Here is a 22,248-nt window from a genome sequence, read left to right as displayed (position 1 = left end):
AGGAAATCAATCTTTTTGATAATCTGAAATTCATTCCAAATGCCTATATATATTATACATACTAAATCATAAAAGTATTTATAATAAAAAAATTTAGTGTATTTTACTCCACCTACTGAACATTTTACCTACATTTAGGCCTTAAGTCAGTTATAAAGAAATATTTTCCTATGTAGCTGGTAACTTCTTAGGTTCTCTTAACATAGTACTTACAAAGTACCTGGTGTGTTTACTTTTTGATATTGTGACCTTGTCTCAAAAAGTAAGTTTCAAACCAGTAAGCATTTCAGATTGTATAAATGTACACAAAAGAAAAACAAGATCTTATCATTAGATTTAAGTATTTAAAAATACTATACATCAATACTATATACTTAAATAGCATTTATTGATATTAATTATATCTATAGTTTTAACATATTAATAATTTCCTCAATATAAATCACTTCTTGGCATTTTTGGTAATACCCTGATAAGAGTAACTTGTTTCAACTGGAGAAGTCTGCTCAGATTAGCTCAGGAAATAAAGCAGGGGCCAACATTCTTTGTGAGGTTTCAGATGTGACTGCTAATTCAGTTTTCCTGTTACAGTAGATGACTGCTCATAACTGTCCTAAGACATCATTAGACCTAAGAGAAAAGCCCAACACACCATAGGAAATGAGGTTCTGCACGCTTTCTTAATGTTCCATCACAGTATGAATAATCAAGCCTTGCTAGCTGTGATAGTCTCAAAACTGTTTGCTACCACTAAATTCCAGTCACGTAACAATCTCACTTAGATTGGCTCACCTTCCTCAGATCTACTCAGTGGATACCTTACATACAAACTTACCAGCTCTAGAGAATCACATTTGTGCAGCAATCATCAGTTAACAGGGGAAGGAAAAGCTATTGTGAAGATACTTAGTGAAATTCCATCTTGATGTAATTCCCCAAAGCATGTACTACCTGAGGGTAAGAAACCCTAAAGGTTTGTAATCAGTAATGTATTTCATCACCTTTAGTGACACTGTGAACAAATTTGTGTACCAAATATAATGTGAGTTAGTTTCCTATAAATAAATCAAAGCCCTTTATTTTTTGTATCAATACCAGAATCTGTAAGTACTTAATTAGAAATGAGAAACTATTTTGGTACTACCCTGGGTGGCCACAACTCCCTACAAAGCCAAGGATGACCCTGAAGTCCTCCCTTATTCTCTCTTTGGAGATTACAGGTGCTTTTTTTCTAATTTGTATCTTAATGCAAAGAGCTGTCATAATTTGTTTTGTGATGAATCTAAGTCCTTTGAGGATAAACTTGTTCTTAATGAGAACTTTTTTTTTTCAGACTAAAACTGAAATGTTTTACCCTTCCATCTGTTTTACTATAGTGTGTAGTGAAATGAGTAAGGCGCTTCCATGTTGCCTGTTTTCTCTCAAACAACTTAGAGGCTGTGAGTAAAGTGAACACAATCCTTTCCAACACACATGCTGTCAGTGCTTAGGAAACCTGGAACACAGTATTCCAAAGGACACACCATGTCTGCTGTGGGAGGTATCACAATGGATGGCAGTGTCTTGCAGGATTCCAGCTGTTGAACTACATATACAATAATTAAATGTATTTCCACCAGTTTCCTTAGTTTCACTTTTTTCTACATATGTATGCATGTATCTCTTAAAAAGTTATTTCCCAATGTACTAAATAAGATTAAACATACAAAATACCTTAATTATACAACCTTTTTATTTAATTTTCATTAAACAATGCGGAGTTTTTTGTTTTTGTTTTTTATAACAAAGACTGTAAGAAGTTTTGGGCTAGCAACTGCAATTTCGAAAGAAGCAAGCAATTAGAATCAGCCAGAACTAACTAACACAAAGGTACAGAACACAAAACCACTTTAGCATAGGAGAGGCAGAGGAAACCACAGGAAGTTTAACACTCACACAAAAGGCTAAATCGATGGAAAACAGTCTAGGAATAAAAACTTTGTACACTTAAAATGCTCTAACTTTGCAAGGGGAAAAACATCCCTTGGCTCAGCTCTCTACCTAAAGCTACCTCTGTAGCTATCTCCCTCTGTAGCTGGGTATTTATTTTCCTACAGAGGAATGTCACTTGGTCAAATGGGAGCTTGTGCTTATTTCTGCTCACTAACTAGATATGACACGGTGTCTAGGTGCCACACACTTAAGGTTGAAAAATAATATGGTAGCTCTAATGGCAATGTATTAAGTTCCACACTCCTTATTTTAAAGCACATCTCATAGGAACGGATGTTATGACCAAAAGGCTTTTGTGAGTTGTAAGAAATAAAATATTAAGTTAGCTGAGCAGAGTTGTCAGTCCACTTGGGCCTTGGTTCGAGTAAGGTGATGACACGAAAGTAGTCTGTGAAAGTTATCAAACTGTATGACATGTCAAAATGCAAAGACTAAGATTTTTTTTTATCTTCTGATTCCTGCTGACCAAATGGATTCCATCTGTCTATGGATAGTGGTTTATCAAGAACCTGGGAGCTTTACTTGAAGGGAAAAAAACAAAAAAAAACCAAAAAAACAACAACAACAACAAAAAAAACAACCAAAAACCTCCATTACTCAAGAAAGTCTGACTCCATGTCTGATTCTTTTAGATGATATGAAAAATCTACTTAACAACCAGACTTGGGGCTTAAGAATTTTTAGAGAAATGTATTAGGAGATCACTTGAGTCTCCCCAGAAAAGGCTTTATATAGTTCAGCTGACACTACAAGTATTGTGCAAATTCACCACAGTTGGGGCCAGGCAAAAATATTAATGATCTCAAAAAAGTCAGATAAATGAAAATTATCTTTTTACAAATACCAATGCTTTAAAAAAAAAAAAAAAGCCACATCTACACCACAGACTGTTAGCTCCAATATTTCAAAATAATTCCAAAACAACTAAACATTAGCCTTACTACTGTACTCTACTGCCTCCAAAATACAGTATTTTGGTCTTCCAAAATGTGTATCTTAACATTCTGTCATTCAGTTCAATATACAACTAAAAAACTTTAAGCTTAGTATATCAATACTGTAACAAGACACTTTCAATTTTTATGTAGTTCCCAGCTTACTCAGTATTTTTAGAATGCAGTTAACAAAGTGCAGGCATGTTATTATTGCTGCATCTTCCTCATAGCCTTATTTGGTATGACATAGACATTTTCGGGGTACTTACTAGAGTAACAGTGACAAAGTGAACATGCCCACTCCCTCCACCCCCTACCTTCAATCAAAAAATAAAAGGAAAGCAGAAAGTGACAAGATTAGAAATAAGATTAAGGTCTAGAGAGAAGGAAACCTTAAATGGTTAAAGTGTGCGAACACAGAAGACAGCTTTTTGCACCACTTCATGCCACAGAATAAACTCTGAAGGAATAACTAAGTACTTCTTAGTTGAAAACCATTCAAGAAGCACCAGTGGATTTCTGGATTTGTTCCTTTAAAATCAAAATACTCTGCCTTTGCTCAGGAGGCAGCATGGCAATCTGATCTGCAGTCAGCTGAAGAACCTGCATGATCAAAGCTGCTTTTTCTTGATCTTGTGGAGTCACCTGGCTTTGCCCAGGGCTAAAACTGCTAGGCTGGCCTCCACCTTGCTTACTGGCTCCTTGCATGCCTGCTCCCTGCATCCCTCCTTGCATCCCTCCTCCCTGCATCCCTCCTTGCATGCCTGCTCCCTGCATCCCTCCTTGCATGCCTGCTCCCTGCATACCTGCTCCCTGCATTCCTGCTCCTTGTATACCTGCCCCCTGCATGGCACCTCCAGGATTTCCCACTCCAGCAATGTTTGGAACCTGTCTAGGTCCCTGAGGGCCACCTGCCCCCATATTAATGGGGCCAGGACCCTGGATCCCACCAGTCATCGGACCTCTGGAACTAGGTCCAGGGCCCCTCATCTCTAGTCCTCTTGCATCCATGCCTCTTGCTTCCATCCCTCTGGTTTCCATGGCACAGGTCTCCATTCTTCTCTCCATTCCTCGTGGCTCCAAGACCTCCGTTTCCATCGGCCGAGTCTCCATCCCTCGAGATTCTCTACCTCCTCTACCATCCATAGGTAGACCTCTTTGATCGATCATGGGACCCCTGGGCTCTCCAATTAGCATTCTGGGATCTGCTGCTAATGGTCCTCCTCTCATATCATGTGAGGCAGGGCCACGGTTGTCATGACCATGATGCATCGGGGGACCCTGATGGGGTGGTCCCATATAACCTCTGGGCTCTACTTCTCCAGTCACTGAGAGCAAAGTCCCTCCACGTGGGTCATTTGGAGCATCTCCCAGTAGTCCTCGAGGAGGTATGCCACCAGAAGGCATGGGTCCACGAGGTATTGGAGGTCTAGGATCTGATATCTGCATCTGTCCTCGATCTAAGGGCACTGGACCAACCACTGGCATGCCAACTTGTGGCTGCATTGCTCCTCCCGGAGTTAAGGAACCAGGTCCAGGTCCAGGAACTGCAGCTGGTATTGGCCCCGGAGCTGGAATTCCTCCCTGGATAGAGGTCTGCATCAGAGGAGGAATGTCCTTCACAGGTCTTCTTGGCAAATGCTGAGGCTGAGGGGCAGGAGGATTCTGTTGGTTCAACATAACGTTAGGTCCCGGGCAGAGGCCAGGGGCAGGGCCAGGGCCAGGGCCTCCAGGCCCGCCAGGTCCGCTAGGGCCAGGCCCACCAGGGCCAGGCCCAGAGACAGGTTGAGATTTGCCTGGGATCAGTGGTGTGACATGTATCTTACGATGCAAAATTTTCAGTGCAATCTCTGGATCCATGATTCTCATCACCACTTGTGCCTGCAGCAGAGCATACGCCAATTGTGGGTTCTGAAGTAGCATGTTTCGAGCTTCCTGGTGACTGTTTTGGACACACAACTTCATTTGCTTCATCAGCTCAAACATCTGCTCTGGGGGCAGGCTGGCGACTGCTCTAGTAATCGATTCTGGAGCATCTTCTGGATCAATGGGGTCCCCATAGGGTGAGTCGATGATGGGGGCTGCCGGGCCTAAGCTCTTTAACTCCTCCTTGTTCTTTTCGCTGGCAGCATTGTCCACCCGAAGCGCTCTTCCACTAAATTCTCGCCCATTGAGGTTCCGCATGGCACTAAGCGCAGTCTCCTGGTCTTGGTACTCACAGAAGCCATAACCCTTGGGCTTTCCAGTCTCTCTATCGTAGACGAGACGGAAACTGACAACAGAACCAACCTCTGAGAAAATGTCCTTTAACTGCTCCTCCGTCGCCTCATACGGAATGTTCCCCACGAACACCGAACGCAGTGATCGATCCATGGCTGGGTCTCTGACCGCCAAACTCGACATGATGCCTGCCGAGCGTATAGCGGAGAGTAAATTCGTCCAAGGGTCGTCCTCTGGCGAACCACACTTCCGCTCTGTAACGGAAGCAGATACCAAACTCCGGACAGAAACGTTTCTGTTAGAAATCTGTAGTTCCGCTAGTCCGCAGAAACTGCTTTCTGAGACCGGACTAATTTATCTATCGCCTTCCGCCCCAGGCTGTACGCTCTGTTGTCCGCGCCTAGTTACTGACAACAGGATTCCTTTCCATGATCCTATTGGTCGAGTTTCCCCGGCGTCCCGCCCCCGTATTCTGCGATCGCCGGATGTATTAGGAATGACCTCATTAAAGATGGCTGATCGGACTTCACTGTGGTAACCGGCAGCGTCAGCCTCTCCTTAGCGGGAGGGCGGTTTTCATTACATTCCACGGGCGGGAAACCGTCAACCGGAAGCTGATTTAAAGCTTAATGTTTTAATTTCTGATACATGTGTTTTCACACCTGCTTTCGTTTAATATAGCATATGAGAAATATTTAAAATTCAAGATTATGAAGTTAAAAATGTTGATATTCGTCCTTTAAAAATACCTTAAAAGCCGGGCAGTGATGGCACACGCCTTTAATCCCAGCACTTGGGAGGCAGAGGCAGGTGGATTTCTGAGTTCGAGGTCAGCCTGGGTCTACAGAGTGAGTTCCAGGACAACCAGGGCTACACAGAGAAACCCTGTCTCCAAAAACAAAAACAAAACAAACAAAAAAACCTTAAAAGCATTAAAAAAAAAATTCTCTCAAAGATAAAATAACGCTTCTGTCGGCTGCAGTCCCTCCCCCAAGCTATGGCTTGTTCAAATTGTTACTAGGTATCCTGGTAACTAGGTATTCTGTGTGTGCAGGTTGTTGCTCTGGTCATTCCTCCCTCCCCGTACTAATTTGAATTGACATTGATGCTTAAGTGGAATTAACGAAAAAGTATGACTGCAGAGTATGGATTAATCGATTTAACTTTTACTGTACACATATAGGTAGTTGTGATTTATTTATTCATTTAGAGCCAAGGTCTGCATGTGGTCCTGGCTATCCTGGAGCTCAGGCTGGCCTCCAACTCCCAGAGATCCTCTGCTTCTGCCTTCCAAGTACTGGGACTCAACACCACACCCAGCTAAGATATCTATATCATCTACATCTACATCTACATCTACATCTGTATCAGCTAAGGAGAGAGGGATGGATGGAGAGAGAGATTGATTGAATTCAAAGCCAGCCTGAACTATATATTGAGTTCCAGGCCAACCAGGTTACATAAAATGAGAACTTTCTAAAAACAATTACATTTATATTTAGTGTGTGTATGTATGACTTTTATAGTTTTTATAAAGATCAAAGGACTACCTGTAGGAGTTGGTTCTCTCCTTCTACCCTGGGATCAAACTCAATATAGGGACAGTGCTTTACCCACTGAGCAATCTCTCCTACTCTGGGTTTTAGAAATTGAATATTAAAGTTTCTTATTTTTAAAATTAATTCCAGTACAATTAAACCAATGTAGACTTAGGCTAGTGTAACGCTCTTAATTAATTGGCCATGGAGTAATGTTCTATGAAAAAATGTTATTAATTATGAATAAAATAAGCATTACCAGTTAAAGTTTAGTATTGTAATTTATGTGTTCTGTATACATAAAATGCATTCAGGATTTTTGAAGACTAAGCACAAATAATTATTGCCAGTTTTATACTTTGAATACTGCCTTTTTATGACCAATGCATAATATTTATAGTTCTAACTTGAAAAAAAAAATCCAAAAATATCATGGCTTATATTTTGTTTTGTTCTTGTTTTTGTTTTTGTTTTTGTTTTTGTTTTGAGATAGGGTTTGTCTGTGTAGCCCTGCCTGCCTTAGAATTTAGTCTGTAGACCAGGCTGGCTTTGAACTCAGAGATCCACCTGCCTCTGCTTTCTAAGTGCTGGACTTAAAGGAGTGGACCACTATACCCAGCTATGGCTTGTGTTTTGAAGAAAACTATATATGGTATATTTTTACATTCAGTTGTCAATTAATTCAATAAATTAAGATATCATGCGTACTAAAATTAGTTTTGTTGTTTTAACACAGGGCCCCTCTATAGCCAAGGTGACTTGAAATTTACTGGGTATGTAGTTCAAATTGTCATCAAATTTGCAGTCCTCCTCCTTCTCCCAGTGTATGCTGGGATTAAAGGCAAACACCTCAAGCCTTGTCTTTACCTGACCATCAAAGAAAAACACAGTAATCAAACAAAGGAACAAAGCAACATGTGGGGCCTATGGGATACTTAAAGATATTAAAACATTAAATAGAACATTCACCATTAACTGGGCATGGAAGCTCATCTTTAATCACAGCACTTGAGACACTTCCAGGACATCCCTCTATCTATTTCTAGTTCCAAGCTAGTGATGGCCACACAGAGAGACCCTCGACACTTTAACACTTATCTCTGTTAAAGACTATCAGCTTAGTCCCTTGTAGAAATGGTGTTAAAACTCTTAATCTGAATTACTTTGGGCATCTATCAGTCAAACTAAAACCTAAATGCCTTAACTAAAAATGTACCTGTTTTCAGCAAACAAGACTGACCAACAAAATCACCCAGACCTCTGACAGATTTGACAAACGTGGTATTTCCAGCAGGGGTGGTCCCACAAGTCTGGAATTACTAGCACATGGAAGGCTGAGGCTCATTTGAACTCAAGGATAATATGGGCTATATACTGAGTTACAGGCAAACCTGGGGTTCCTATCAGATCTCCCCTCTTCTTTTAGCTATTTTCAGAAATCAAATTTTACACAAAATTGTAAACACTGTAGTCTTTGTGAGTCTATAAAATGTGTTAAAACATTAAATAAAAGAAAATTCACCATAAGCTGGGTTTGGTGGCTCATACCTTTAATGTCAGTATTTGAGACACTTAACAAATACAGCTTGGTCTACATATCTAGTTCCACGCTAGTCCCAGATACTCTGGGAGACACCCTCAAAACATAAATAAAATACACTTTAAAAGAATTCATTATAGATTAAGTAGATCAAATCTAGGCATATTCTTAAGATATTTTAAAAAGTGTCAGGTACATTTAACCCTGCATGCTGAGAATTGACTTGAGGACCTCGAGTTCACTACTAAATTATAATCTCAGCTCTAGCCCCAGGGACATTTTTTATTTGTCTTGGTCTCTTAAGGAATAAGCAAAACATTCCACAAAGTTTTTGCTAGTCCCTCCCAGTAGGTTAAAAATAATTCTGTTTTCCCTTGGATGCAAGTAGATCCTCATCCGGACATTTTTGTTAATAGTAATTCTTTTGCCTCTTCATAGAATTGTGACTTTGCATCCTATAACATCACTCAAGGAAATATGCAGGTCTTTTTATCCCTTGACCATCTGCCTCATATTTCTTATTCCATAAATATCTTTCCAAACACTGTCGTTACAGCAGTGTGAAAACCAATTTGTTAGAACAAATTCTTCGCATGAGTTTTGTGTACTGTTATATCAGCCTCACCAGAAAAAAAAAAAAAAAAAAAAAAAAAAAAAACTCAAAATGAAGGTTTTTCATGCTTCTTATAAAAGAAACATAGATATGTTTGCTGAGGCATAAAGGTAATTTAATGAAGGTCGTAGTTGGAGAACTATTCCACTTCCAGGAGAGAATCATACCATAAATATACAGATGATAGGTTAACATGTATAGATGAGGGGTTTTTGTTTATTTGGGTTTGTTTTGTTTTTATTGTTTTGTTTACCTGTGTAGCCTCAGACCCTGAGGTGAAGCTTAATCTGTGGAGTTCCTATTATTTCATTATTTAAATGGATGATTTAAAATGTCTTTAGAGTTTGAGAACTAACAAGCCATTTAACCTAGAAAGAAACCAGTGACATTAAATAGCACAGTCCCAATTGTAACTGCCTGCTGCCAGGATGCCTATTGTCTTATTCTTGGGTCTATGATAATTCCTCCAGGATACTATTTTTAAGAATTAGATATGCAACGAAGTATCTAGAAATGGAATAAAGTAATCCAGAAAGATCTATATTCCTAATGAAGGCTTCCTGGTAGAAACAGTATTGAGGGATGGTTCACAATCTATTGTAGACAAATGGAACAGAAGCAATCAGATATCAGCTGTACTTGGCTAAGACAGGACATTGGGATTTGGTGTTTTTTATGATCTAGAAGCAAGCTAAGATGCCTGGTGATCATGGGATGGGACATAGTATAGCAGTCCTGATAATTAAATTCATGAAAACGGTTGTGGTAGTAAAGTCGGTAGGCTTCTTTTTACCTCCTGATTGCATAAGCTCATAAAAGCCAATCACACTGCGTTAGCTTCCAGCTGAGCTTTTCAATCCTTTTCACCTAAGTGTGGCATCTAGCCTTCCTACCTTTAACATACTCTGGAATGTAGCTTCATTTTTACTACTCATCCCTCCTCACTTTGAGTACTTTTCTCTGGCTGCCCTACGCACTTCAGTTTTCATTGTATGCAGTCTGTGTTTTTCTACCCCCTCGTTTCTGCCCATTTGTCCTGTACTCATTCATGATTTCTTCTTTTCCCAGTTCTTATATTCATTTCACCACATTTAAATTCTCGTTCTTCAATGCTCACCACAATTTCTTTTTTTTTTTTTTTTTTTTTTTTTTGGCTTTTTGAGACAGGGTTTCTCTGTATAGCCTTGGCTATCCTGGAACTCACTCATAGACCAGGCTGGCCTCGAACTCAGAAATTCGCCTGCCTCTGCCTCTGCCTCCCAAGCGCTGGGATTAAAATCATGTGCCACCACCACCCAGCTTAAGTTGTTTGTTTGTTTGTTTTTTCTCAATGTCTTTTCTACTAAAGAGCAATAGTATGTGTTTGGTGGCCTTGTACTAGAAGTGTCTTTGAGTTAGGCATCCATAGCATCCTGCTTTCGAGCTGCTTAGAGTTAGGTATCGCGACGCTAATGAGCTTGCCTAACTAGCACAGGCAACTACTGGTTTACACGTGCCACTTGAATCAAGTTTGAAAATGATCGTTCTATTCAATGAATGGCCGGCATATACACAGTAAAAGGAAAGCTACAGTTACTGGGTCTCTTGAAATTAAGTTTTCAATTGCTCAATTAGCCTCGTAGTCATGGGTTCCTGAGGTCTAGACATAGACATAGCCTCCATTGGCCTTTTTCCTGATTAGCTCTGAGTGTTACTATTTGCAATTTTGACATGACAGTCAGTGCTATGGCAACAGATGGACTGTACATACAAAGACTGTATCAATTGAGAAAGATTTTTTCTTTTTTTCAATTGATAAAGCCAATATAAAACCTCAAATAAGAACTTTTAAAAGCATGTAGCCACATAGGTAATGAATTCATTTCTGTGAAAGAGCCTGGATTTCTCAGATCCCAAATTAAGCTTTTCTTAGGCATAGTTCCCCCATATTCGTAATACATTTTTTTTGTTGGGTATTTTGTTGTTTTGTTTTGTTTTGTTTTTTGAGACAGGGTTTCTCTGTGTAGCCCTGGCTGTCCTGGAACTCACTCTAGACCAGGCTGGCCTTGAACTCAGAAATCTGCCTGCCTCTGCCTCCCAAGCGCTGGGATTAAAGGCGTGCGCCACCACTGCCCAGCTTATACATTTAATGTGAAAAGAACATAGAGGGAAGTAAATAGTAAATTCCACTTACTTATGATTCACTGTTGTTGGCAAGAAAACTATTATGTAAATTTGAGGCTCTGAAAGTATACCACTGCACGACTACAAGTTAAAATGGAGCCAAATGGTATATTGTCGATTGCCAGTCTATTGACAGGCTAAGAACACGAGGCACAAGGACAACAAAGCCCTGGATCAGAATCAGCTGCCAGCTTCCTGACATCATCTGTAATTGTATCTAGGTCTTCAGTCTGTGCCAAGCAAACAATGTTAGCAGAGAGTAGGATGAAGAGGGTTAGACTTCAGGCTTGAGTCTTAGACTTAGGTTGACAAGAAACCATACATCTTGGATGAATTAATTCTCATTACTTCTGCTTTGGCATCTTTCAAATGAGAATACTATTACCCATGTTGGATACAGGTTATGTAGAAGACATAAGCTGTATTTTATCGTTTCTCATACTGTTTTATTAATCTGCATTTCTGTATAATGGTAGTAAGCAAAGCAGAACTTTAAGTGGGAAGAGGTACAAACCTTACTGTTATTTTGAGATGTACATTTTTCTTGTCACTGAAATGACTGAATGTGATAAGCCAATGGTTTGTTGTTAGATTGTATTATTTTAAACTTGTATAGAGTCAACTCTAAGACAGGTAACTTTGTTCAAATACGCACATTTGTAGCTGAGCATGGATCATTTTAAGGCTTAATCCCATAGGATACTTCAGCGAGAGTTTTACTAATATAGCGGTGTGTATGAAGTTCTTTTAATGAACTGTGAGGTGTTCTCTTCAGATATTTGGTTAGCTCTCACTGTCATTTTTATTAAATGGGCTTGTGTGAACTTTTACGATGGATGGAATGCACAGACTCCGCTAACACTGTTTGGTCTAGCACCTATCTGAGTGTGGGGCCATGTTTAAGCTGTCATTCGGATGATTCCTTTTGAGAAGGTGATGCCAGACAAGCCCAGATATTCAACCATGGGAAAGTGGAACTAATTGGACAAGAAGCAGAACTCCGCCACTCTTGCTTCGAGCTGTCACCTGAGGGAATGCAGAGAAAGCAAGTAGCCTCATAAGTATGGAAACACCCAAGTCCCGAATTTAGAGCTGAATAAAGATAACGTATTTAAGAGGAACAATTCATGGATCTTTTCAACTTTTATTCTTCTCTGTGAGCAGAATAGTCAAATACCCAACTTCAAAAAAGTATCTAAATCACAGTTCTCTTCATAAATTTGGGTCATATTTCATTTCTGAGGCACTGGGAGCCTTAGGATGAACCTATTGTGCCCCCCCTCCCCCCAAGTTATGGGAAAGTGGCCTTTCTGAATCACTCAGTTGGGGGTCAGGATTAAAAACATCACCAACAAAACAACGGTGTGACAGGACATATTTTGAACTCCTTATCACAATTGAATGCTCCCCAAACAACATTACTTCAGGAGTGCCAGTTTAAATTTGTCATATTATTCTAGACTCCGGAGAGTTAGAAATTTTGTTAAAATGTAAAATGTAGTGTATATGAGAATGTCATAGCTAGTGCTCTGTGGTACAGGTCCAGAGACCAACTACGGTTACAGAGAGGGGCGACATTGGGGGTTATCTTAATACTCTCCTGTGACCTGTCATAAAGGAGAGACCAGGCTGGTAGAGATGCTGTGATAAAAGTACCACAAACTGGTTGACTCAGAGAAGGGAAATGTTTTCTTGTATAATATCAAAATGCTGGCAGCCTTTCTTTCTCCTGCAGCTGCCCTCACAGTATCCTCACCTGGCATTGCTTCTGCGTAGACAGCATCTGCCTTCTCATGAGGATATTCAGCAAATTAGATTGACTCTTGGTGTTTATGGGCTCATTTAATCTCATGTATCACTAGGCCCTAACATGAGACATAGTCACTGAAGTCACTAGGTCTTCAAACATGCAACTGGGGGAGCTCACAAATAAGGCCATAGTAGCCAGTGATGTTGATATCTCCAAAAAAAGAAAGAACTGGATTTTTCAGGATTTCATGATACTCTGTTTCATTCCCCTCTCCCAATCCGTGGGTGTATGTGTGCATGTGTGTGTGCATGTGTGTATGCTTTCTTTCTGTGTATAAATATGTGTGTATGTGTTTATGTTTGTGTATGTAAATATGTCTATGTGTGTAAATATGTATGTAGGTGTTTATATTGCCCTCCATACCTTATTTATTTATTAATTTTTCACATTTATATAGGCTCTTTTGTGCTGAGATCTAGCTCTCTGCTTTCTCTCCTTTGTTGATTCAGTTCTCTGGGGGAGAACTTAAGTGCCAGGATTTCTCCTAATGGCAAACCAAGTTTACCCATTAGTTCAGTACACCAAAGGGAAGCGAGTTCTGGAGTGAAGTGGAACTGGGCCCCAACTCTACTGGTGCAGGAGAGATCAACCTGAAGTGCTAGGAATTAATGTCCCTTATCTGTGGGGTCACAGAGAGGTCCAGGGCAAGATCTGGGTAGGATTCAGAGCAGTCCCATTTACCAAATACAGATTTTCAATAAATTTGGTTATTGTACAGCGGCATTAGTAAAGACTGAATCACCGTGAACTATGGATTCCAGAAGTAATTGTAGTTGACAAACATCTGTAACTCCAAACATGAAGGCACAGCACCCGTATACATAAAAGATTTTTTAAAGAAATGCTTACTTCATAATTCATGATCTTCAGAAAACACACACTGTGTATATATAACGGATGACTTTCTTGAAGTTGAGTATGCATTTTTAAAACCCCAAATGCTTCCATCCTTCATATGAAAAGATTGATAACTGTATCTCAGCAGTTTAATGACACAACAATAAACAGTGACTCTTACTTTCTTATTGTCATCTTCTGCACAGTCTGCTGCTGACATTTAGGTTGAAATCTGTATCTACTTTCTCATCTGGCAGGACAATCGGGAGAACTTCTTCTCCCTGGCCTCCAGGTGTTTGCCAACTCCCTCCAGGCTCCAGTAAACAAAGCAAGAGCCTGCAGGGAAACCAGGAAGTGCAAATGACCTATTCCTCCTGGGCTCAGTCTTTTGTAAGGTCTGAAAATGGAACCCTGCGTGTCAGCCCAAAGCCCCGAGGAGTCCACAGAAGAGAAGTTGGTGCCTGCAGGGAGGATAAAAACAGAAGTGCAAAATCTCCTCTGCCTATTTAGTGGCTTGCAATCTGCGGCCAAGGTCCCAGGACTGGGTAATTGTTGCAGCCATTCATTGTCACCATCAGCATTCCAGAGAGAGGCCTGGTTCCAAGGAATCCTCCTGAGAGCAGGTGTCTGCAGATGGGGCAGCAGAGGCGGGGTGGGGTTGGGGGCGGAGGGAGACAGAAAAAGCTTGCACCCCCATCCCTAGGAAAACCGATCTGAAGCATTTCCGTGAGAGCCAGAGAAAACTTTAGAATACTACCCAGTTCTTCAGCATGTATAACTACTCACCAAGCATGCGCTATGTGGAACGAAGCCACTGGATGGCTTCTAATATGGGAGCTTAAATGTGAGGGGAAGTCTGGCGTTCACTAGAAGCGTCCATCTAATTTTCTCTCGAATTTTCATAGAGGATTTTTAATGTGCAGGTTCAAATTCGGAGCAGAGGAACAGCTGTGCCTGTGTGGAGTTTCCATTCCATCAAGATACAGGAGACAGGATATGAGCAGTTTCCAAAGGGAACTGTAACTTGTTTGAATTCCTTAGAGCTATATAAAAAAGGAAAATGGCGCTGCCGTGTGTCTGCTGACTCCTTGCTCAGGTGAAGATGAAAGGAATTTCTTGATCATTCAGTGAAGCACAGTGACTTCTCTTTATCATGCTGGTAATCCCGTGCCAGAGGTCCTGGTGGTCACTGAGGGCTTTCCCCTTCTCAGCCTGATGGTGTCTGGCGCTTCCCACCACCTAAACAGAGGACTTCTGAGGGCTCTTAATTTAATCCAGAAGGATTGGGAGTTCAAGACCAGACTCTATTACAGAATAAGACCATGTCTCAAATACAACATTGAACAAACACATAAGGATGCTGGCTCTGGTAGAGCATGCCTCTGTTCGCAGTACTGGAGGCAGATGCAGGATGGCCACAAGTATATGATTTATTGAAGGAAGAACACTGGGGCTCCGTAAAAGTGATTTTATTGCTTCTGCTGGTTTTTACATTTTTTCTTTTTTTTTTTTTTTTTTTTTTTTTTTTGCCAATGTACTATATTTTGGGATGGTATGTTCTGAACCCTATCAACATTTGTATATAAATCATTATCAAGTTTTAAGGCTTAGTCAAAATAATACTTGGAAAACTAGGATTTTAATACAGTGCCTAACAGTTTCATTACACAACTATCTTTTGTGAACACAGGCTCTGTGTACTGGTTAATATCCTTCCTTGGATGTGAAAGATGTGACCCCAAATGATTCTCATTAGATCAGCAATGTGAAGGGTAGGCTAAGTGCTTTCTACATAATCACTATGAGGTCTTCCTGACAGATAAACGAGCTGAGCCACACATAGGTGGATTTGCCCGAGGTTAGATGATTAGTAAAAGGTAGATCGGATCTGGGAAGGGCTGGTAAATGCCTGCATGCAGTCCCACTAAAGGAAATTGTGAAGTCCTGAAAAAAGCCTAGCTTGCTTTTTTTTTTTTTTTTTTTTTTTTTAAATAATGCTAAATGTGAGGTTTTTCTCCCCAAGGAAAGATTCTTTTAAATTTCACTAGCAGCCAAATTTCCCAGCATTTCTTGCCTTGTCAGCTGCCTCTGTGTTTGTCTGAAAATGAAAATACAACATAAAACCAATGGGGAGAAACTGGGAAATCTGTGACCACATGACAGGACCCCGAAAAGCCCTGGCAAAGGTTGGTTTTTGTCATTTATACTGAGGCACTGGAACCCGCCACTGCTCGCATAGGTGATTTACTCGACACGTTTTAGGTAATATATTGTATTGCCAAGAAAATTCATTGTTGTGAGTTCTTTCCTAAGCTTTGGTGGCTGCTTACTTATAAAAACACACTGCCTAGGAACTGTAAATTATTTCACAGAGGGGGAAAGTAGATCGGAGACAGCTATTAATTTAAGCTGTTTCACATTGAAACTGTCGCTCCAATGAAAGAAATGCATGGCGGTTAAAATATGTGATTGTTTGGTAGAAAGAAATACATAAACTGGCAAATCTCGTGTTTGGAGTTTGGAAAGGCATTAGTTACAAATAGGGTATTAAAATGGATTGAATGTTTTCTAACTTGAAAGCAAGAGTGACAAATGAGGAAGCATTCTGTAGACTCTAAAACAGCCTGCACACTTCAGGCTTATGCGGCTTTATGTAACACACAAAGGATGGGGTCGGCAGGCCAAAGATCTCACAATCTCTCTCTCAAGAAGAAGACAAGCAAGCAGTGTTTATAATCCCAACTGTTAGCAAGAATCTGGAAAAGAGTGACTTCAAGCTTATAGGTCAGTGTCCACCACTGCTTTCAATTCTTACCCTTAAACTACGTTTATCATATGGATGGTCATACCTCTCTCTCTCTCTCTCTCTCTCTCTCTCTCTCTCTCTCTCTCTCTCTCTCTCTGTGTGTGTGTGTGTGTGTGTGTGCAGAGAAATGAGGCCACAGGCCCTATATATGCACCATGGGAGAGACGGTCACCCTCAAGCCAAGGACCAAGGCACATTTACAACAGAGGGTGGTGTGAAAGAAAGAGAAATGATAAAAAAGAATGTGTTTTTAGAGGAGAAGGCTCTCCTCTCTTGCTCGCTCTCTCTCTCCCCCAGCACTCCTTGAAAAAAAGAACACACATAGAAGACAAGGAAATTACATATATATATATATATATATATATATATATATATATATATATAGAGAGAGAGAGAGAGAGAGAGAGAGAGAGAGATATGCTTAGGTTCCAGTATATACCCCTTCTCCCATATCCTAAAGAACCGCAGATATACCAGCAAATAGCCAGGGCTCCTCTCTGTAGTCACAGAAAAACTAAGCCACTACTTTTCTTATCTAAAGCTGCATCAACAATTCTAATACTTTGGAAGGTATACTGGTTGCTTTTTCAAAGGCACACAGGCTACACAAATCTAGGAAGAAAGAATATATTTGTTTTTAGTATTTGTTTATTTGTTTACTTACTTACTTGAAATAGGTTCTCTCTATGTAGCCCTGGTTTGTTCCGGAGCTTGCTGTGTAGACCAGGCTGGCCTCAAACTCATAGATATCCGCTTTCCTTTGCCTTCACAAGGATGGAATTAAAGATGTACCACTATGGCCAGCTGGAAGAGGAAATCTCAATTAAGAGAAAGCAAGCCTGTGGAGCATTTTCTTGATTGATGATTGATAGGAAAGCTCCCGGCCCTCGGTGGGTATTGCTACCCAAGGGAAGATGGTCCTAAGTTGTATAAGAAAGCAGGCTGAACAAGCCATGGGGAACATCTAGTAAGCAGCACTCCTCCATGATCTCTACTTCAGTTCCTGCTTCCAGGCCCCCCATCCATCCTTCTGCCACCAACTTTCCATTATATATTGTTTAGAGTATACTTTAAAGTTGCTAGATTAGTATAATTTAGAGATATTCTTGTATATATCTTAGAGATGTTCTTGAAGTCTTCCCTAGGAGCATTAAAGGGAAAACTCAATACAGAGTCTCGAATCTTGTGTTATGTACATCTGGAGCCAAGCCCTCAGGAAGTCTGCAGATTGCACTCTGAGAAACACCATCTGAAAGCCTTGCCTTTTATTGTATTTATGTGGAGGGCATCCATGTGTTTGATAATGTCACTGCTCAGTGAAGTCCTTGGTAATCTAGCAATCTATAACATGAACAGCTGGTAAAATAGCAACACTGTTATCATCGCTGTAAGCAGTTTCAGATCCTTTATCTTCCTGTTTCCTCTTATTTTAAAGAAGTGGACATTACATCCATAGACTTGGCTAGAGGGTTCTATATGTTCTTTCTGAATGTTACTGCCTATGAATGTGGAGGCCCTGACCCATGGCTGGTGAGTACCTCTCACTGATATTGTCTTATAGTCTTTGCTCTGCAGAATGATGTGCCCTTATGGCCATGCCTCCCCGTGAATGAGGGTCTTCTGTGTCTCTCTTTTCTTGCCCAAAGTCTTCACTTCATTTCTGTTTCAATTTCCAGCCCTGCTTGAGTTGGAGGAAGTTTGCCTCCTGCAACTTCAGTATGCGATTATACCTCCAGTTGGGCTATCAGTCAGAAAGCTGGCTCTTCCACATCAGATGCAGGTTACTTATCCTTGCTTTGGAGAATTTTTTTTTTTTTTTTGACTTACCATGAAGCACTATTCTCTGCCTACCCAAATACATGTCGCCCAACAAGCCATGCTTCTGAATATTCACTACCCCAATATTTCTTTGAGGTCTCTCGGTATTCTGATACCTAAACATCTGTTACATTGTCTTTTACAATATGCTATGTAATCACTGGATAAACTTAGCATTCCCAGAACAAGCATAAAGAAAACTTTCTAGTTTCTAGAAATTTCCTTAAGAGGAGATGATGGAACATGCATAATATCTATTTCTGCCCAATTGCTGCCATTTATTAAATTGCAAGGTAACAACCTGGTAGCAAAGTAACTGTGTGAATCAGTATAGACATAACTGGTGACTTGTTAGTCCTAAAATCAAAACCAAAGTGTCATTCAGTTCATTGCCCTTTAGGTTAACCAGTGTAGTTTTTCTTCTTTGAAGGACTAGTGTTATTTTCCCAATTTCTAATATATAATGAGGGAAACACTTTGTTCTAAAAACATCCTTGTATTGTTCTCATGTTGATATCCACTATGGAACTGGAAATGCTATACAGGTCATTCACTGTTCGTTATAAAATATCAGCCACAATTAATAATGTAGAAAGCCCAAAGAAACTCGGAATTTAGGACAGTCTTCACTTTTATAAGATCTTTCACATGAGGTAAGTGTGAACATGCAAATATAGGATCCTCTAGTTATTTCTATTTATTTATTTATTTATTTATGGCTTTAGTGGCTAAGGGCTCAAACTTGGAAGAAATAGCACACTTTCCAGAGGATACTGACTAACCAAGCTTCTATATACATGTTTTTTTTTCTTGTAATTATCTCATAGTAGAAGCATTCCAAGGTCTGTCTGCCTGCCCAGATTCCATTCTTTTACCAGATTCATGTAGGAAATAATAAGTAAAGATGAAGCTGAAGAAATCTAAGCTGTGGCTATTCAGCTATGGAGTTTGCTCATTTAGCAGCCTTCATATTACAAAGGCCTTCCACATTTTGTGATTTTTTCGAGAACATGACAGCAGCAACTAATTGAATATTAACTATGACTGTACATGGAAACATAAAGGCTGTGATCAAGAATGTTTTTCTTTGAGGAGCTTATTTGTTCAAAGCAAAAAAAGCAAAAGAAAACAAGCTCTAACTCTCAATTTTCCAATTATCTTTTTATTAAAAAGCTCCGGACAGCTTCATGTACGTGAAGCCTAACTCTAAGCTGGCAGTTCCATCCTGCAGTGGGAGGGAAACCAACCGATCAGCCCAGTCTCCACTGGCAAAACCGCAATGAATATAAGCAGGCAAATAAAAGAAGAAACAACCAATGTGATAAAGCATATGAATTTCCAGATCAAGGAAAGTTCATAGTACTGGCCACCAACAATTCCAGAGGAAAAAGCTCTCAGGAAGACGTTCTTGAGACTCAGAGTAATAACCAGGACCTAACTTGATTCAGAGGAGATGGGGGCTATTCTAGGTAACAGGATGGGATGTATGTTTGTAATCCTGGCACTCAGGAGGTTAAATTAAATTTAAAAAATCCCCCAAACAAAAAGCATACAGATATTTCCTGTAGTGAAGAATGTGCAAGACCACAGTCAAAGGTGCAAGATGGACTGAAAACAAATGCTCTATCTATCACCAGATTTCTGGGATCTTTTTCCTATTGTCACTTTTGGAAGGAACTGTAAGACAGGCTTTCTTAATAATACAGATTTCTGCCTTTGTAGGTCTCCTACCCCACTGCAGGCAGAGGAGGAGAGGCAGGCCATTGCCTGACATTACTAGCTGACTGGACACTCCTAGATACTGTCCTGAGAGATTAGATTTAGTAACACAAGGTACCAGTTGGAAGAATGGGAAAGCTGAGTCTTCACACTGTGCTGCGTGGGTGGGTTGCCTTCCTACTGCTTTTACACCTCTTACACGTCTCACTGGCAGATCTGTACTCACAAGCATCAAAGGTGCAAGATGGACTAAAAACAAATTCTCTATCACCAGATTTCTGGGATCTTTTTCCTATTGTCACTTTTGGAAGGAACTGTAAGACTGGCTTCCTTAATACTGACTTCTGCCTTTGTGGATCTCCTACCCCACTGTAGGCAGAGGAGGAGAGGCAGGCCCTATGAATGCTTTGGTGAAATCAGGGTTCCAACTGGTTCTTCCAATAAACACAGAAATACCCTGGAACCAGCTGTCTGCATCTGAAACTAGGACAGAGTTATGTGGAAGGAAGCAGATAGAAGACAAACCACATGTAACTCTTTATTCTGGCTTTCCATCTCCATCTCTCTCTCTTATTCCTGGGTGTGCATGAGACCTGAGCAACAGATTAAGAACATTTTTTTCAGCAGAGAAGACTGGAAAGCTAAGGAAAACATTTGATAAAGTAAATGAGGAGACACAGAAACAGGACGGCAGCTAATTACTTTTAAAGCTAGTTACTGTACTGAGAGAATATATGGGTGCTTTTTGGCTTAGCTATAGGCAAATCTCTAAATTGCAGCAGAAGACTGATGATCATTAAGTAGAAAGGGAAACGTCTTTAGAAATGAAAAGATAACGAGCCTATGATCAACAGGATGGACAGGAAATTACAAGTTATTAGTGCTTTGGAATTTAGGTTGTCATTGCTTCCTGCCTTGATTGATATAGAGTTTTCTTTATCATCTTTCTGTCTTAGGTACCTCCCTTCACTTGTTTGCTTGTGCATACATTCATCAGAACTTATTATCCTTGGTGCTGAGGTACTGCTTGGGGATCTAAGGCTCAGTGATAAGTTCTCTGTTTCTTTTGGTATGTTTGAGAAACAGACTCTGTGTAGCCCTGGGCACTCCTGGAACTCACTATGGAGACCAGGATGACTAAAATGCACTTAGGCACTAAGATCCATTTGCTCTGCCTCCGGAGTGCTGAGATCAGAGGCATGCAGACAAACATCACATGAAGGCTTTCTTTAGTGCATAAATCTTGTGTCTTCCAAAATCATCTGCCACTCACTGAATTGATACATCATTATCACAATCAGAGGCACTTCTTTACCTTCTCAGTTTGCCTATATGTGAAATGCCAACTCCATCAATCACAGATTGAATTTCCATCCTATAATTTATAGGTATGTATTTTTTTTCCCAGAGGCCACCTTTTTTTTTCTTAGAGGGCCATTTAGCTGTAAGCACATACTTTTTGTCTTGCCTTTATCAGGGCAGGGTTATATTTTGGATTTTTTCATGTCAGTGCAAGTGCTACTATTAAATTATTAATGTCATCATTTTCAGTTATGGCTACTGGCCATCAGAACTTCCCAAAAAGTTTCATGTGATTTTTTTTTATCAGATTTCAACAATTCACTTTCTTTTTTGGAAGATAATATATTTGCTTTAGACATTATTATAAAGAATATAAAAGTTTCTTCCTGCCCACAAGGAACTTACTGCATAATTACATTTGTCTTGTTAATATTTATTAGCTAGCTAATCTTTATTGTTTTCTCATAATATAAATATCATGATATATCATGACCCACTCAAGCTATAGACAGGATTGTGTGTGTTATGACTTTATGGCAAAGAAAACATTTAAATTAAAGCAACTTTTGTCACTGAGATGAATATACTTAATGTTTGCTTGGTGGTTGTTTTTTTTGTTACAAGATCTTTCTCTGTGTAGATCTGGAAACCTAGAATTGGCTATGTTGACAAGTCTCATCGAGATCTACTTTCCTTTGCCCTCAGAATGCTGGGACATGGTTTATTTGTATGGAGCAAGAAGAGTACTAGAGAGGCCGGGGAGATGGCTCAGTGGTTAAGAACCCTGATTGTTCTTCCAGAGGTCTTGAGTTCAGTTCCCAGAAACCACATGATGGCTCAGAACCATCTGTAATGGGATCCGATGCCCTCTTCCGGTGTGTCTGATGAGAGTGACAGTGTACTCATACACATAAAATAAATAAATCTTTTTTAAAAAAGAAGAGCACTAGAAAAA

The 22,248-nt window shown here is 40.1% G+C and overlaps 2 protein-coding genes across 3 annotated transcripts in view; one reads left to right on the top strand and one right to left on the bottom strand.

Moving 5' to 3' along the window:
* Prkg1 (protein kinase cGMP-dependent 1) overlaps positions 1 to 22,248 on the top strand; it is a 1,132,342-nt gene that overhangs the window by 630,733 nt on the left and 479,361 nt on the right. The gene's annotated exons all lie outside the window — the stretch shown is intronic.
* Positions 1,715 to 5,571, bottom strand: Cstf2t (cleavage stimulation factor subunit 2 tau variant). The gene has a single exon (XM_034518725.2). The coding sequence runs from the start codon at positions 5,328 to 5,330 to the stop codon at positions 3,426 to 3,428; it is 1,905 nt and encodes a 634-aa protein (XP_034374616.1). The 5' UTR covers positions 5,331 to 5,571; the 3' UTR covers positions 1,715 to 3,425.

Source organism: Arvicanthis niloticus, chromosome 1 (genome assembly GCF_011762505.2).
Source record: "Arvicanthis niloticus isolate mArvNil1 chromosome 1, mArvNil1.pat.X, whole genome shotgun sequence".
Classification (NCBI taxonomy): domain Eukaryota; kingdom Metazoa; phylum Chordata; class Mammalia; order Rodentia; family Muridae; genus Arvicanthis; species Arvicanthis niloticus.
This window is presented reverse-complemented; position numbering and strand designations above follow the sequence as displayed.

Excerpts from the sequence above, each read along its gene's own strand:
- Cstf2t (XM_034518725.2), bottom strand. The coding sequence starts at position 5,330 with ATGTCGAGTTTGGCGGTCAGAGACCCAGCCATGGATCGATCACTGCGT.